Source organism: Scophthalmus maximus, chromosome 6 (assembly GCF_022379125.1).
Source record: "Scophthalmus maximus strain ysfricsl-2021 chromosome 6, ASM2237912v1, whole genome shotgun sequence".
In the NCBI taxonomy this organism is placed as follows: Eukaryota; Metazoa; Chordata; class Actinopteri; order Pleuronectiformes; family Scophthalmidae; genus Scophthalmus; species Scophthalmus maximus.
This window is the reverse complement of record NC_061520.1, coordinates 19,258,999-19,277,649: the sequence shown is the minus strand read 5'-3', so window position 1 is coordinate 19,277,649 and position 18,651 is coordinate 19,258,999. Positions and strand designations below refer to the sequence as shown.

General features: G+C 43.7%; 1 protein-coding gene across 3 annotated transcripts in view; it reads right to left on the bottom strand.

Moving 5' to 3' along the window:
* Window positions 1-16,723, bottom strand: part of slc25a26 (solute carrier family 25 member 26) — a 51,049-nt gene extending 34,326 nt beyond the window's left edge. The window contains exons 1-5 of one of the 3 annotated variants that reach the window (XR_007030832.1): window positions 16,546-16,721; window positions 13,808-13,964; window positions 12,616-12,734; window positions 5,937-6,041; window positions 5,328-5,375 (exon numbers count right to left, since the gene is read on the bottom strand). Coding sequence is in view for 2 of the 3 variants with exons in the window: in XM_035632982.2 (XP_035488875.1) it covers window positions 5,328-5,375; window positions 5,937-6,041; window positions 12,616-12,734; window positions 13,808-13,964; window positions 16,546-16,578 (462 nt within the window). In the remaining variant the exon portion in view is untranslated. Of the gene's footprint in view, window positions 1-5,327; window positions 5,376-5,936; window positions 6,042-12,615; window positions 12,735-13,807; window positions 13,965-16,545 lie in introns of all 3 variants that reach the window. The other 2 variants (XM_035632982.2, XM_035632979.2) reach the window with 2 other exon arrangements.
* Window positions 16,724-18,651: the final 1,928 nt, after the last annotated feature.

Genomic DNA, 18,651 nt, shown 5'->3' with positions numbered 1-18,651 from the left:
CCAATGCATGGTGCTTTCATGCTTCCTCTTCTGCAGCGGAGATGAACTCCAGATTCCCTTGTGAAGGCTATAACAGTTATTTATTTTACAATCATCTTTATTATTCATTCACCTGCCATTTATTGTTTGGCCTATGCAATGTCAGGCAGCAGAGTTCAAAGTGACGTCTTCAAATGTTTCGTACGCACAAGAGTCTGAAACCTAAAAAGATATGACCTCACAATGTTATAAAGGGGAAATCAACTAATACTCACAACTGAGAAGCTATAACTTGGAATTTATCAGAAATTTTGCTTGAAAAATTCCATGAATAAGGCTGTTTTCCTCCATTTCCACTCTGTGCTACAAAGTTAGTCTGCTGTTGGTGGTAGCGTAGCTCCCTACACACTTTACCCTACAGCTTATGTAAATCTGTAAGGCTGTGCAGTTTGAACAGTATGGATGTACACTGTGGTGATTAAATGGCAGATATAACCATATCCCTCAATACATTAAGAATACCTAGATTGCGCGCACACACAGACGCGCACACACACACACACACACACACACACACACACACACACACACACACACACACACACACACACACACACACACACACACACACACACACACACACACACACACACACACACCATCTAAGGGTCAAGTAATGTCAAGGGTCAAATCTGCAGAGGTCAACAGGTTTTTCAGTCTTCGGAGGCTACTCGTTGATCACAGTGTAAACAGATAAGGTAGCACCAGTAGCTCACATTCTTCAAAACATTCCTCTTCGTTTGAAACCAATAGAGCCAAGTTTCATTTGGCAGTTATTCTACTCTACTGGCTCTCAGAGGCAGATAAGAATCGTATTCGGAGACTGTGTCTTTGCAAACAGCTACAAATTGAAAATGGCTCATACTAACGGTCTAAAATGAAACAGGCACAATATAAGTGCACAGTCATTCCATTGGAAGGTATCGTAATACATTTTCAATGAACAGTTTAATATTTTCCTTATCCCCTTTTTCCAGTGAAATCTTGTATTATTTTCCATTGTGTTTAAACCGGCCTTGTTATTTCAAAGGTGTCTAAGTCTTTTAGAAGACTTGTTTTGCTGTCTGTCTCTACACACTATCGGCAGCTGCTCTGTCAGGGCCCATTTCCAATCACAAAGCAGGAGGAAACCTCTGCTCCCTTCACACGCGTCCCACAAATGCTGCCTTTACATATGTGGAGGAAAATAAAAACCTTTTGCTTCCCTCGCCCTCGCTCTCGTCCTTCTCTCTGCTCCGTCTCTCCTCTGCTCGCCCTTAGTCATATGAGGGTGTATAAACACAAGCCTCTGTGGATCAGCGTGCACACGGGCAGGATATGAGAGATTCCCCTCACCTCTCCCTTTTGAACCTGCATCACAGACAGTGAAAAGTGGCTCCTTTCCCAAAAAAAACCCAAAACTAAAGGGCCACGGAGGGGTCAGCTCTGCTCAGCTGCATGCTTGTTGATACGGTTTCAACCTCTGCGTCCCAGCAGAGAGAGCAGAACTCCCTCACTACTTCGAGCGAACAATCATAACTCACGTGTCTACACCGCAACAACGGAGCTGTCGGGACACGGTTGTGATTTCACATACCGTGCACATTAGCATGCAGAGTTCCACCTTCTAAAACTGAATCCAGTGTGACTGAGGCTGAGCAGGAGGTTCAACAACAAACAGTCCCAAGCACACTGGAGGGAGGTTAGACACGGGCCCCGAGGAGCCACAGGGCCCTGCAACGCTCACGCAAATATGTAGGCCAAATTGAAGATTTATGTATTTTAATTGCAAATAAAATTTCCATCCACTTGATTTAAAATTAAAAAAAACAATAGACTTGATGTGATTTCAAACAAAGAGACTTTATAAATATTGACTACATGAAGCTGGTTCTTTACTGGTTTCACAGCAAATTGGATTTATTGATTATAAATGTATAGATCTGGTTATTGTGTATCTAAAACACATTGGACTTATTAGAACTATAGCATACATTTCAGTCTTACTTCTTTAATTAATGATTGACAAGCAAATATGCACTATATTAGGCTTATTAGTTTATTTATTATTATTTGTTTGTTTATGTTAAATCTGGATGGAAATTTTATACGCAATTAAAATACATAAATCTTAAACATTACGCCTAAATATTTCTGTGAGTAAAGGATACAGAGAACGTGGTGGGGGCTGGTGTGTGCTGAAATAATTAATCAATTGGTTAATTAGTCAACTGAAAGATAATTGGTCAGCAGCTATTTTGACGGTTGTTGTTTTTTCAGTGCCAAATATTTTGTTGCTCAACTGCGTTACCCCAACCCACTGCCACGGCTGCCTGTTGAGCTTTTATTACTTTACTAACCTAACAAACATTTTTCATTTCACAATTCATTAACACTACACTATGTAAATGAGGACATTATTATTCTATTAAATATAGGGCAATTGCATATTTTGAACATATTACACATTGCACCTACTTCATTGTCTTCCAACTGCCAGTGTCACATTTGAGTCCAATCATGATTGAGTAGTCAAAGCTGCAGTAAAAATTAGGCTAATTTAATTAGCAAGAGATCGCAGGACACATTCACGTCAAGCAAATGAGGATTTTGGAAAAATATCAATCAGGTTCTGGGGCTTTGTGGTGGAATTGATCTGTAAAATCTTACAGTCTTAAGACAGGCCTAGAAACTCTAGAAATCCTAGAGTTGGATTGATGTAATTTGACCTGTTGGAACCAGTTTAAATCTAAGTCAGCGAGTCTTTGCTCACGGCCATAACCTCCATGGAGGAAGTGTAGAGGGGATCTGTGAAGGATTGAAGGGGAGAAGGATAGAGAGGAAGCAGAGGTGTGGGAGGAGTCTGGATTGAGTGGTGTTTCATAAACCAGATTCTCTACCTCAGATGGTCAGGTTGCAGCTGCCAGGGTGGGGAGGCTCAGAGACGGATTCAGAGGCTGGCTTCATTTGAAAATATTAATAATAATAACATATATATATATAAACGCCAGTAAAGGCAATGGACTGTTCACTCTGTCACTTAGCTCGGTTCCTTCCTCTCTTTCTCGTCTGTGATCACCTCAGTGTGTATAAAGTGGATTCACATTAAGTGGCTTGTAGCCTGAGTAGGTGAAAGAGCACAGGAGTGGGAGGGACACGCAGCGTGGCCGTATGTAAGTCAATCAGATGAGGTTCCAGGTGCCCGAGTCGAAAGATTCAAAGTCTGTCAGCTTCACTTACACCTCCCCCTCCCCAGTCCCCACACCTCAGCACATTTAATAAATTACTATCTAATAACCCATCTCGGGCTCATTACTCAAACTCAAATTGGAGCAATTTAGATCAAATCTGAGACCAGCTCACAGCAATTTTGATCAGAAAAGTAAAGGGCTTGCCATTAAAAAAGAAAAAAAAAATCATAATTTTCACCGTCGAGACTGCAGCTCATAAATGTCATGGAACTGGATTGGTGTTATGGGGAAGCGGGGGGGGGGGGGGGGGCGCAGTGGGGGATTGTAGTAAAGAGTGGGGAGAGGAGGGAAAAATGAGGAGCAGATATCTGACACAGTATTAAACTAAGCATGCCATCTAGTGGTGACAGGTGGTACTATGAACAAAGAGAAGTAAGGAATGTGCTTACAGCTTGGAATTTGGAGACGAAATGACCGACATCGTTACATGATGAAACATAATTTGAGTATTGATTAAAAAAAGGCCTTGTACATTTTTATACACTGAATACAAGTTTATATGCAGACAACACCTACAGCTCTTATCTGGAACTCATATCTCCTGAACAAAGTCTTGCTGATGTTAATGATTACACACTTTTTTTAGGAATAAATTCATTTTTCACAGCACAAATTCATGCATCACAATCGGAATCGCACTTATTTCAAGCTCCATTCAGTTGGAACCTAAAAAAGGTGCTGACTTGGCCGAAAACTTGTCAAAGTAAAATATTAGTCAATAGGCCTATCAGAGATTTTAAATTAAAGTTTGGTGCTTTTCAGGGTTGTGCTGCGTTATTTAACATACTGGATCGCCAAATTAGTCACAACTCCACTCCACCTTCCAACTCCAGACCGGCGTCCCCACTTGTGAAACCCCGCCCACCAGAAAGGCTGCCTAATGAAGAGAGGACCCCGATTAGTCTGCCAGCTAAGGAGGGGCGGGGTGGGGTGGGGGGGGGCCATGCCACCTAAACAAACTTATCGTGACAGGGTCACTTTGCCAGAGGAGGGAGATAGGATGGCGGAGAGCGATGCGGGCCGAGAGAAAATGAATTGCCTTGTTGACACACGTCACTGCAGAGCATCCTCTGCCGTGTCTGCGCTCCGAAAATCCCTGCCACCAACGTTGCGTTTCATCTGCCGGTGTTAGTATGCATACAGGCCGTGCGCCAGCCTCCAAATGTATTCATTTATTCAGAGCCCCTCAGAGAAATCACAGTGTCTTGTTGTCCTTTTTTCCCTGGCAGTCCAGATGGAATTTGTGTGAATAACATCAGTTTAGTGAGGCAGAAAATAAGTACAGGCTAGCACAGCAGCGGGGACTAGATTACACCTGCTCCCACCTCCCTAAAAAACAGGATGGAAAGACAAGTGTCACCTTCATATAGTCCTTTCTCCCTCTCCGTCTGCCTTTCTCATTTTCTTTTTCAAGTTCTATTGAATCTTAGCAGGCAAGGGGGGGTGGGAGCTACAAGTAAGAGATCTATACAGCTTTCACTCCAATTATTATGTGTTATCACGCAGTGCAGGTGCAATTAAACAGAAGATCATGAATCAAAGAACCCGTGCGCCGTTTCTAATACAAAAAGGTGAGCGGCCATCAAGGGAGTGCAGCACAATGCTCATTTATCCATGTTTTGTTTTGCATTTATAACTCAACTAATTGCATTAATTAATCTGATGGGAGCGAGAGTGTCTCCAACGAGTAATTGAATGAGATTAAAGTGGGAGGGGGGAGAGAAAAATGTAAATCAATATTTCCCACTTCAATAAAGCCCAAGAGAAATTAAAATGTCTTCAGTCAGAAGAGAGGAAAGCCTAAATATTCATCCGGTCTATCAAAAAGAATTCACTTCAGAGCCTTCGAGGAGTCAAGTAGTTGTCTTCAGTATAAACTCTAGAAATTGATTTCAATAGAATTTGTATGATGTCCTTCACAGTTGACTGGAACTAAACTTACACGCAGGCAGATATAACGTGTGTGCAATCTGCTTTGGAACAGATATTACTGGTTGTGATCATTATCACAAGTGAGTGAAAGGCAAGAGAGAAAAATGCCATTGGAATGAATCCTACCTCTCTGACGACTGTACTCCCATATCCTCTGTACAATCCTCGAACTCCCTGTACAGAGAAAAGCAAAACAAGGTTCGACAACAAAATCACCAGGTCAAACGTTTTGTGTTATGTGAAAGCAAAATTTAGGATGGAAGAATAATTCTGGTTTCTCTGGGGCTTCTTGTATTGTTCACGATGACATTTTACACATTTCATGTGAAACCGTCTTCCCCAACGCTCTCCTGACTTCAGACTTGTTGCGGCTGCATCTGACAATTATTCAAAACAGTTTTCAAAGCAGAAAACCAAGTGCAGATCATAGTACGTCTCACAGGAAAGAGTGTGCAACAGTGTTCACCGTGTGAGCCTCGAGCCTCGCTGTGCAGAAGAGCGATAATACCTTGGCTTTCAGCTGCGGTCAGATGTCGTATTAACTATTTTCCTTTCTTTTTGAGCGTAACTAAGAAATTGTATCTTGTGTCAGGGGCCTGTGTAAGATCCATCCGACTACCTCTTGCCCCAACAGTGGTGCTATTATCACCAGTGGGATTTATCGGCCAAGACCTAGATCAAAGATGCATTAAAGCACAATGATCCTTTGAGAAAGTGGCATTGATTGCCGTTTACCTCTTCTCTGAGCGTGGCCAGCAGTATGTGGTAGGTGGTGGATGAGGGAGAAGCCTGGGTTCTCTGTTTGATCACCTCTGTGGGGACCCGGATGAGACACGCCACCTACAGGATGGAGAGAACATGAGTTAAACAAACCAACCACATACCTACAATCTCAATCTACAGTTCTGTATTTGCTTCTTAAGGCAATATTTTGATATCGTGCTTAACTGCAGGTCGGTGTGTGAGCAGAGAGACTCCTCGCCACCCCGAGCACCACTCCAATTAGGCTCGCTGTTGCTTTACGTGATAGTATGTTTTTGCTGTGTACCAGGTGGCCATGAGAGCAATCACATCAAACTGACGGGCTAACAAGTGCTTTAGTTAGTGTGCAACTGAGCCAATTAACAAAGTCAGAGAGGAAGGGGCCAGTTGCAGTCATCAGGCTGACATCATGCACTTCCATCAAATATGACACATCCACGTCTCAGTCGACAGATTCCCCCCGCCACAAGTTACAACCCATCCATCATACATCAACAAAAATATGGACTGCCAACATCTGCTGAAGATAGACATGAATATTAATGCTTCATAACTCTCAACGCCCTAAAGGCAGGCAGGCAGGCACAGCTGCCCACCTGGCGACTCGATTTCCCATTTATCCTGCATCAGAGCGGAAATACCGGCTAACAGCAAGCAAGCTTACAGAACGATTGGTGAGCCAACCCCCCCCCCCGCCGAGTCATACAGATGCCAGTCTGCAGGTGCCACCCTCGCCACACCAACGTGAAGCAGGGAGGAGGATGGGGTTGGCTTTATCTGTTTTGCCCCGGCAGAAGCTTTAGAGGAGACGGGCCCCGGAGCATGAGGCTCCTCCGCTCTGCTCGGCGAGGGGAGAGGAGAGGAGAGCTCATTTCTGTCAGCAGCTTGCCTCCGTCGGCTCCTCTGCCCGACACCACGGAAGTGAATATTTGTGAAGCACAAAGGAGAGAGGATAAGTCAAGTGAAATCATAGACTGAGCCGACATGACCTGTCAACATCGACAGGAAAACGTTTCGCTCTGTATCTGTAAAAATCCTACGGACTGTCAATTATTATTTGGTTCAATTTTTTCTTGCTTTTGCTGCAGGTATATGCAGATCCCTGCTTTTCGAAAAACAGTGAGCAAATAAACCTCATTCGCAACTGTCATGTGTGTTTCGGGGGCGAGTGTGATCACGTTCCAGCTGTAGCCAAACTGCGGTACAACAGCACCACCAAGTGGCAACACGTCCACCTGCATCCCCCTCCCTGTGGTAACGAAGCTGGCTGTATCCATCTCAGAGATCTCATTTGCCCTCCCTTTGGTCAGGTTACCGTTTATAATACATTGTACATCATGTTTCCCCGAAACCAATTCTCCAAAGGAGCCAGAATAAGGCGGCTAAACAGAACGAAAGTGGCTATGACAAGTAATTACTGACGTAATTGGATGGAGGGCATGGAGTGGAGACAGCCTTTCCTCTCTTGTCACAACAGAGGGGGAAGGCAGAGTGGGGCCGAGATTACACCAAATAAATTAGGGACATTGTTTATTTGGGAGTAATTTGCACACCAAGGGCTGGGGGAGAGGGATGTGGAGCGGAGAGGAGATAGTGTGAAGCCTCTGAGGCCAGTATTTCAGATCTCAGAGAGAATACAAGATTCAGGAAGGTGTCCCTCATTAGAAGTCAGCCTTGTTACCTCACATTTAGAGAGGGGCTGTCAGGAAGACGGACGTCTGTTTCTTCACCTCCTTTGCTTGACCTTCATTCGCAATTCTTTTCCTCTGGCTTGTAGACTTATTATAAACCCATTGGCAGGCGTTTTCAAATTCCCGCTAACCATTCATCTTTATTTACAAGCTGTTGGATTCATCAAGCAGCATTAATTAGGAGACTGTCCGCCTGTGATTGGAGCCTTCCGGTTTCCCTTGGCCTGCCGCTGTTAATCCGAATGACAGAGCGTGTTTTCAATTTTCCAGCGCTGCCTCGCCAAACAACAAGGTAAGAAGCCGGTGCTCAATCATTGGCGCACAACGGTAAGAATTGGGAAATAAGCGGAGACTCAGAGCACATTATCGGCACAGCCAGCAAATCAATCTGCAGATTGAGTCATTACATCCCTCTGTCCACCGCTCCTTCACACCATCCCTCTTTGTACACACCCAATGGCCAGCAGCACACAGCAGTCGGAGGGATTACCATTTAGCACCACGGAGAGACAAAAGGTGAGGAAAACATACGGGCTGCAACAACTGATTTGGACCTCGTCATTATTATTTACCACGTTCACCAGCCAAAGAGGAAGTTCTGCAGTCACACACAGAAAGAAGCTGTGCAATTTTCTTGAGAAAAGTGACTGAGCAGAACTTTATTTGTCTTTATGTCTTTATCCACAACTGTAATCTGACTTTAACAATGCACAATCCAGCAGGCAAATTAACTCCAGCTGAAAGGTTTGTTAAACAACTTAATCTCTTGCTGAACTGACTTAAAGAGTTACTTAACTCAATACAAGAACCCAACTTCAAAAAAAAATCATCACATTCTAAATCAGTGGCACAGTGAAGCCTGTGTCGACAACAAAATCCGCGCCCCTCCCTTTGAAACACAGCGGGTACCACAATGTGCATCAACACCAAAGTCCCGTGACTCTTCTGGGTTTTTGAACATAAGCCCGTTCGCAGAGATGCATCATGTCACCGAGGCTGAAATATGGGACGGCAAAGAGAGAAGCAGGGAAGAAAAAAGGTCACGAAGAAAAAGGGGAAGAGAGGAGGATGCCGAGTGGCTCCAACTTTGAAACAACAGCCAATAAATCACAGAGCGTGGCGCTGCTCAAAGGCAATGCATGGATTATTTCTCGGTGCCAAGTTGAGTGGCTGCCAGTTTCACCCCCCCCCCCCCGAAAAGATGCCCCCCCAACCCCTACCTCCTTTCTCTGTCCCCCTATCTTGTCATGTCACACTGTATTTTCCAGTACATCCTCCCACAGACGTGTGGTGGTGAGGGAGGGGGTCGGGGGGGGTGGGGGGGAGCCCGCCGCCTGGCCTTGACAAATGAGCTTTCAGGGCAGACGTCGAGCGAATGGGAATGAAGATAAATCTGGTTTAATGGCTGGATAACAGCCTGCTAGAGCCTGACAGACGCCATCAGCTTACACATTCTTTATGGGAGCATCCCGCAGCCGCCGCAGTCACACAAACACCGGGACACTTTTCTCTCATTGTCTTGACTCTCTTTGTTAGTTCCCAACTTCTGACCGTCCTCGGGCGTCTCTGTACGTCCTGCCTCTGTTGCACAAGTTGAGCCTGGCACTGAGTCGGTCAATACAAGAGACGGCATTATTTGTCATAACATTTGAAGACCACCATCCAAAAGCTCTAGTCAATTTCTGCCATGTATCTACTCACCTGCGGCTCAAGCTCGGGATAAATACTTCTGACCAAACCTGAATCAGAGGGAGTAGAAACCGAGGCTTACCTGAACCCGATTAACGAATCTGAAGCACTAAGTTAATGTCATGCAGCTGTTGTTGCCGTGGTCGCAGCCGGCCCGTTTGCTCTGATTTTACACGTGTGGGAAACTTGTAAATGACCTGACAAACAGCATTGTTTTATAAAGGCTATGTGTAGAAGGTTTTTAACACTCAATTGTCAAATATTTGCTGTCGATTTATTTGGCTAACGTGACTGAGCCAGATCCAAAACCCAAACCAAACCTCGATCCGTCAGGGTTCATCGGGCTCTGGTCGAATATCAACCTAGAGCCCGATCAATATGGATTTTTGGGAGTACAAGATTTCCGATACATCGGCCGATATATGTATATTTGAATCTGTCAATTATTCCTAAGATTTCGTGATCAAACTTTTATGACAGAAATGTAATCGAGACTTGATATTTTAGTTTAACCATAAACTTTATTATAAATTACTAATAAAAAAAATACAAATACAACCAAATGTATAGAACTTGAATTAAGAAAGCAATTTAATCATTAATTTACATTATTTTACGTAAAATGTACATTTTAGCCGGACCAATATATCGGTTGGGCCCTAAACATATCGGCCGATACCGATATGTCTGTGAGAGGCTAATATCGACCAATATAATTGGCAAATCGATATATCGGTGGGGTTCTAATTCTAAGGAAAAAATCAAGATCTTTAAATTCATTCACAAAATAATGATACCTGTGCGTTAGTATGTAACTCCTTGATGAGGCTTGCTGTTGCTGTATAGGCCCGACCACCACCGCCCCATTCCCATCGATGGACATCTGTTAGACCGGGGGCTCGACTATAAAGATGAAGATTGCTTCAATTTTAGTGTGTATAACTGCGCTCTGTTTTTTTCCCCCCTTACAATTCCCATCTCATACTTTATGCAGAATAAATTCGGAGCTACAACTCCCTCTGGTACAATCATAATAGGCTTTGAATGGAGTCTACATCTAGTAAGTTAGTGCCAAGTCGAGCACATCATCCACAGAGAGAGGCTTGCGGATGGGATTAGCAAAGCAATAAGTCCCATAAAGCTTCTGTTGTGAACGTTGCAGAGTGGAAACAGTTGGTAAAACACAAGTAAATGGGCTCCTGGGGAAACAATCCTGGGCTGATGAAGGGGTGGAAAGGCGAAGACAGACACGGGCCGAATAAAGGTTGCTGCTGCTTCTTCTTCTTCGTCTTTTTCTTCTTTAAGTTCCCGTGTGTCAAAACCTGCCAGCAACCAGCTGCTCCCGGCAAAGAGCAAGACAAGCAGGAGGAAGAGCGGCAGAGCAACACACTGAAAACAAGCAGCGCTGTCCAACACTGGCAGAACAGAACTATAAACATAATGCTAATGAAAATCTGTCGGAGTCTACAGTATATTCATGTTGGTGTCAATGTGATCTGTGCTGAATAATTCAGATTTGGACTGAGGAAGGCCCGAGGAGAGAACTTCACCCGCTAACATGATTTCATATTCTGTGCTAAGGTATCTCAAAAAAGATGCAGAAGATGCTATTTTAGCTCTGAGCCAACTTAGAGGAATAATGGTGGCTTAAACCTTGAGGATACACACACTTTGCTGAACAGGAACCAGATAGAGTCTGATGAGTTCTCGACACACCGAAGTGTTGAGCATTAACATGCTTCTATTCTTCTATCTAACTTCTATTAATCATCACACATCGCTCGAAATGTTTTTCAGGATTTTGATGAAGCCTACAAAGACCAAACTAAAAATACAAAATTACCAAAACCAAAAGGTATATCGTTCTAAAAAGCCACAGATCTTCACATTTAAGCGGCTAGAACCTGCAAACTCTTGACAGTTTTGCTTGATAAACAACTTTAACAATCAGTCAATTATCGAAATCGATTCAATTAATTCGCTGTCGATCTGCTAATCGATTCATCGACAGATTGCTCCGGCACCAGACATAATAGATCTATTGCACCTAACCTCCTCTGGCTGTCAACCACCTCAGTTCAAGCCTAAGTGCAATCATTTTTAATTAAAGTCATTAGCAGTGAGCGAGGAGATGCAGAACCATATGTGACAGCAGTTGCATCATGGCGCAGGCATTTTAGGGCCTTTGCATACAACTCGGGGCAGCAGTAGGGTAGACCTTTCATGGCTAAGCCTCGTGATTAAGCTCTTTGAACAAGACGTATCCGGAGTACAGAGGGGCACCGCCCTCTGCTCAGCTTTTCTCCCCGGATTTGTGCATTTGATGTGCTCAAATCCAGAACAGCAGGAACAGGGTTGAAGGCAGCCGTAACCTCAGCCTTGCCTTTCACACTCGTCTGCACTGTGCCGTAGACAAAAAGTTAGAAAATGTGCAGACTGCGTTAAATTCTCAAAGTCTCCGCAGTAATTGCCACGTTGATTGTGACATGTAAAGGACAAATGCGAGGCTTATTGAATTTTGTGCTAATCTAAAGAGTAACATTCTTCAACACTGTGACACACCAAGACGCAGATGAACCCAACGCACAGTGAAAACCCTCCCATGTGGAACAATTCCATTTCACATCCATCCAAAAGCCATGAATACTGAAAACCCAGGATGCTGTGATGGAATAGCAGGGGTGGTGAGGGGTGTTCCCTTTTTCCATATCCCCAATCCTTCTACCCCCCTTTACGCAAAGCGTGACCCACCAAGGGGCCCAATATGGCTCAGATTCCGTGGTTCACTGCGAGTGATAGGGAGAGGATGGGCTGAGGAAATTGTGCTGCTCCTCGTTGCTTTCAAGTCCAAATTCCCCCGGACCAAATTGGCAGAGTCTGGGGGCCTGAGCTGGGAAAGTAGATGAGCATGGGCAGTAATGAGATCGTATTTACTCAGCTGGTGGGGGGAAATGCTGGGACTGTCCCTTAACTCAACCAGCTGGACCCTGGGGCCTACAGCCAAGACCACATAACCAACCCCCCCTCCCCACGCTGGACCCTTGTAAAGTGGTGTGTGAAATCTGAAAGGCAATAACGTGAGCACAACATGCGGCTCATTTGGGAGTTACAGTGGTGGGAGAGACACAAAGAGGGAAGACCATGCGCATAAGAAGTGTGTGAGACAACAAGACTTCATTCATTTAACCAATAAACATTCTTAAAAGTTAAACACAAGCACAAATCCACAAGAAGAGAGAAAACTTGGGAGACTAATGGACAGAGAGACTTACTATTTCACCAAGGGAGGCGGCCAGCATGTGAGTGACAGGTGCCACGTGCGGCGCCGCTAGAGCTCCGCCAGCGCTGAGCAGGGACTTTGTGCAATCGTAGGTGACAAAGAAAGCAGCGGCTGAAACCAAGCAGAACCACCATCATTTAAGGCCCATTAGTCAACCACCATACAGCAATTAATATCCCTCACTACCACTGACAGGGGAGACACTGGGGTGTGTGTGCGTGTGCTTGAGAGTGCATGTTGAAAAAGTTCAGTCTTTACTGAGCAAACTGCATCAAACTAATCAAATTTAAACTGACGATACGTAACTCCAACATCTCATCTGTCAGTTTTTATTGCTGACAAAAATATATACTTATCCATTAAACAATCAACAGATTACTTTTTGATTACACGGTCTATTGATTATCAAATACCAGTGCTTCTTTTTGAACCCTATGGGAACCCAAGTAGAATCCAAAGAGAGTCTTAAAAATATATGTATGTGTATATGTGCACTTCTGTCATTCAGATATCTGCTTGAAATTACTATGGAAATGGCAGAGTGACTTTGAGATCTTTTTCAGTGTGTAGATCGAAAAGGTTAGTTTATAGATGCAATAATGCTTTGAAACTTACACTTCAGTGTTGCATATATTGGTGCATTCAAACTTGATAAAATTCTGTCATCAAATAGGTTAACTAAAATCTAGGTCGTGGTTATTTCTATAATCATAATTCACTATAGGTACATTTCCTCATAAGATACAAAAGGAACAAAATGGTCTCACAATACAAAGTAGAAGTTTGTCACTACTTCAAATTACTTAGGAGGCAAGCTCAGAGCAAATTAATAAAATGAATTTGAAAGTGAACTATTGAACTTATATGTACAATCCACAGCCACAAACAAACAAAAGTAAATAAAGTTACACTTCAACTCACCGTCACCGTGATATGACTCGAGGCATGATAAGTAAGTACAACATTAGGTATATTAATGTGTCGAAGCTAAAAGAAGCTCTAAAAACCCAACTCAAACAGTTACTTTCTGGATATTGTGATCAGCACAGTGCAGGGTTCAGAGTCAGTATGATCCCACACAGAGAGGAACCGTTGTTGTTCAGTGTGTATGTACGTCGGGGAGAGCGACCTTCACAAACAGTGAATCCACATCAAAACATCACATCACAGTGAAAGTGTCTCACCATTGGGGAAGGAACCGACAGCAGCAGATGGGACCCCGGCGTAGATGCCCCTGAAGCCCCCTGCCTTATAGAAGCCTTGCTGACTCTGCAGTCTGGTCTTAATGGTGTCCAGGGGGAAGAGGGTCAGGTCCACACACATCCCGGCGCAGCCTCCTGCCTGAGGAGATTTCAATCACTTTGTGAGACACAGAGCTGCAATGCACATTCAGATGGGGTTTTTTTGTTTTTAAACATAGATTCATTGGTTTTTGTTTAGCCGGCACAAAAAGAGATAAGAACAACACTGACATATCATCGTTGCTGTGTTTATTTTTAAGAGAGTGTGTGTGTGTGTGTGTGTGTGTGTGTGTGTGTGTGTGTGTGTGTGTGTGTGTGTGTGTGTGTGTGTGTGTGTGTGTGTGTGTGTGTGTGTGTGTGTGTGTGGGGGGGGCATCTTCACTGTTTTTACTTTACAAACAAACAGCCAAGATATGGGCTGTGCCACAAAAACAATGAGGTCCTTTCAGAAAACAAAGCTGTGTCGCCTCCCACGAGGTTGGCACAAAATGTGACCCCGACATGACATGTCTGCACTAAAAACAAAAAACTTGTGCTAAAACCATTTCTTGATTAATTAAATATAAAATTTTCAAGCGCAGGCCCATTAACACTCAAGTGACTCCAAAGAGGCCTCATACATTTTTGAACATTGTTTGCGCACATTTGAGCAAGCAAAACAAACATCTGCTTCATTATTTCTCATGTTTGAACACTGCTGCTTAGGCCTGTGCACAGAGCCGGCCCTATGGGTATAGGCTGTATAGGCAAATGCTAAGGGCGCCGTTATCCATGGGGGCCGTCGGAGACATAAAGTTTATGTCATGGCTCCGACTTGACTACTCCTCTGTCTATAAGTTCTAGGGTGAAGTTGAATTGTCAAATTGGCTTTGGAAGTTTACTATCTTGACGTGACCCTGAAGTATTTGATCAGCAGCCATGATAAGAGCTGTACGGATTCTCTAAATACATAGGAAAGGAGCTTCACTGCTTCCTTTCCTATCTCCTTTAGCATAGGGTACAATGGAGCTTCCTTTGTGAGATTAAGGAGATATATAAGCCCCACAATTCATTGCAGCAGCGATATTTAACGTGACGCGCCACGCACGGACGTGAACGATTCAATCCAAAGTAGAAGAAGTAGAAGAGTATGAATATGGCCCAGAAGAGACTCACGTCATCATGTAAGTCGTAACATGTAATGTCACACGGTGGTAATACACACTGAAGAATCCGGGATGGAGCCGCTGCGTTTTTTTGTAGTCCATCTTCGGAAATTTGTAGCTCCACCACGACAGACGCACGTCAATAACATCCACCGTGTGTGAGTCGGATTCTCTGAGCAGCGCTGTCGGCTTTTCCTATGGCCTATCAGTCCTCCTTTACACCTTTCCTTGACCTCATGACGTTTTCCACTGAGGTCAAGTAGTAGAAGGACATTTCGACCGCATCCCTGGTCTTCCTGAGTTCCTCGCTGGGCTGCACACCAGTTCCTGATCATGCTTGTTGTCTCCTGCTGCATCAAAGCTGTGACACATTTGCCAGATTGCTTTGTCTCGACCGTGGTTACACACTCGGACAGTTTCACTCATGACTTTGTTTAGATCTTGTTCAGGGATTTACCCGAAGCTGATTTTGTCTTCTCTGATCATTTGGCTCAGTTTCTGAGGCAGGCAGTGCCAGGTCTAAGTCCTGGAACCATTGCCGAACTTATTCTGCCTTGCTCCTGCTTCTCTGCCTTACTGCTCAACATCGCCACCCCCCATCTTCACCCGCTATTGCTTGAAAAACTATTAAATATGTTCAAACATTGATTGAGTCTGGCCGTCTGCATTTTGGGACCAAATTTTAACACTTTTAATCGCAAAACAAAGCTCTGAACTGATCTGACAATATGATGAACTCCATCTGCTGTCATGTTGTGATGCAAGTGACCAATGCATGCATGTTAGATTATTATGCACCATCCAAGACTGTCTGCCTTTGAGTTGCAGCCGCGAAATGAGTTGGAAAAAAGGATGAAATGATTATTTATAATTATTAACAGTTCTCAGAAGTTTCTTGAATTATTTACTATGCGCAATTTATATATCACTAATATTTGTATTATTATATATTGCACCGCTTAGATGTCGTACAATGTTTAACTTCTTATATTGCAAGTGGTGATTAGTAATGGGGTGGGGGGCCGCCGATCAAAAATCCCGCCTAGTGCGCCAACATCGCCAGGGCCGGCTCTGCCGGTGCATACAAACAAATTAATCCAAATGATTTTATAAAAATCCTAAAAGACTATGTGGTTCCCACTCAAAAGAGGCACTAACTTGGATTGAACTGAGGACACCTTGTCTTGTACACCCGTCAGAAAAACAGGCTCCTTAGGTTTTCATTAATCTATTTCTCTTTATGCTCAACAACATAGTGCAAGTTATATTCTGTGTTGAGGTATACAAAAGTTAAAAGACATAAGATCAGACTACATTTAGACACAGACATGGCGAATGAATAACACTATGTTTAATAGAGAAAAATACACATATCTGCTCATTCACAACGACCAGTTTACCTAAATAGTACTCGCAGTAAAACCTTTAGTGAAGAGCACAGCCCCACTTCCGGTCTACTCTATCTGTGATAGTCGCGTTACATCTCGAGGTGCCGCAGAGAGCCAGTGTGTGCGGGAGGTCACACGAGCGTCTTACCACCAGGGAGGCGACGAACTGCCGCCTCTCCATGTTCCGCTGTCGCTCGTCAGCCGCTCACGCCGGGAGAGAACGTCCGACTGCCGTGAGCGCGTCAGACACACACCGCCGCAGTCAACACTCGCCGGCCAAGGACGCGGCCATCTTGCCTGGAGCGACTTCCGCGTGACGTCACGACGCACGCTGCCCACGTGATCTCAAGCGCCGTCGAGTGAATCGTTCTACTGACGGTTTTTATTTTTATTTTTTTTTTTGTGGCAGCAAAACTGTGGCTACCAATTTGTTTGTTGGGCAAAATTTTGTATCCACAAAAACAGAATCCAGGAATCTCCCCCTAACTGTTTTTTTTTTAATGAATGTAAATAATACTGTATGACCTTCTGAAGGACCTTCCCACTGCCTCAGACAATTGAAATGACAGTGTATTTCCCCTTTGTGTTTTTATTTATTTTTGTTTATTCTTCTATTAATGATTTCCATCTTTCTTTATTGATCTGGTTTTAAGTTTAGTTTCATAACTCAATAACCTATTTTGCCATTCCCCTCTGGCAAATACTTTGCAAACGAATGGATATTATGCCATGATTGTTTTGTATATACGTATTTTAATTTTAAAAAATAAAAAAAAGACCGTGGCTATCGATGTATCAATGTGCGCTGACCAAATATTAAGAATATGCAGTCACTTAACACCATTTTATTGATTTAAAGAACAGTTGAATGAAGAAGTGACTTTATTTCATCCTTGACTCATCAGATTTATCAGCATCGTACTCTCTGAGATTTCGGTAATACAGAGAATTACCAGAATAAAATCGCAATTAAGACGATCATCATCATATTGGAACAATAATGTCATAATTTAATCAGGAAAACCTTGTGGTTCTGTCTTCAGAATAGACACACTTTCTTGCACAATCTCTTTAAAAGTCCCAATACTTCATAATGTGGTACTGACACACCAAAACATTTGTTATCTGTGAAACGAATACTAAAGCATAACTTAACGAGAGCCTCCACATTTAAATGCAAGTGGAAGTGCTGATCTTTTGATATTCCCACTCTAACATGACACGTAGCCTAAAATCACTTGCGTAAAACGATTTTCTTCTACAATGGACATTATTCTCATATTATGACTTTGCCCCTTATGCCCCTTTTAGTGGCCATAATCAAACGTCGTACCTTCCCACCACGAGAAGACAAAAAATGAAAGGCTTTTGGCCATTTCCTTAACTCCGAGCACTTTCGGGCTCACCTGTGACAAAGCCAGGCGATGAGAGGAGAAGGTGGTTTGGGGAGAAGAGCCAAATGAGAATAAAAACAAAAATATTTCAGTGGAAATACATATCAGTACAGACTTAAACTAACCCTTAAACTAACCCAAATTGGTTAAAAATATATGATTATTTTTCTCTGATATATGACATCAAAATGAACATTTCTAGACTCATAGTCTGTCTGTGACCTACCCTCACACACACATGTTGCCATTCTAGGCCCTCATATTCTAACGTCCAACCTCTCCCTCATGATGCCACTGAGTGACTGTGCTCAGGTGAGTGTGTTCTTTTCCGGTGACACGGTGACTGGGTTATTTATGGGCTGCTGTCACACAAGGCAGCTCCTCCTATTAGGGAAGAGCCGGCGAGGGGCCGCCACCTCTTTATTCATCTCGGACCCAATGATGTCTGGGCTGAGTGCACCCAGTTTGAAGCTCGGCGCTCGTCATTCGTCTTGTTGAAAGCGGGTCTCGCTGGGGATCCCGTTGAACGTGAGCTCCCAGCTGGATCCGGACTGGGCTGCTGTCTCGGCCTGTATCAGGCCTGAGGACCGCACAAGCATCACTTACACTCTACTCTTCGCGCATCCGTTGTCTTGACGCAGCGCTTCAGAAGATAGAGTTCAGAGGACAAATATGTTGCTACCGTCACTTGTAGCCATGTTGTCCAGTCACGTCACACTCCGCTGAATATATGCAGCGGCTGTTTATTGGGACACTGGGTGATTCTACATTGCAGTCCATCCCTGACGCAGGCTGAGGATGTTTTTCCCCGGCTCAATCAATACAGCACATTAATTCTATGCCATACCTGAAATTGATTT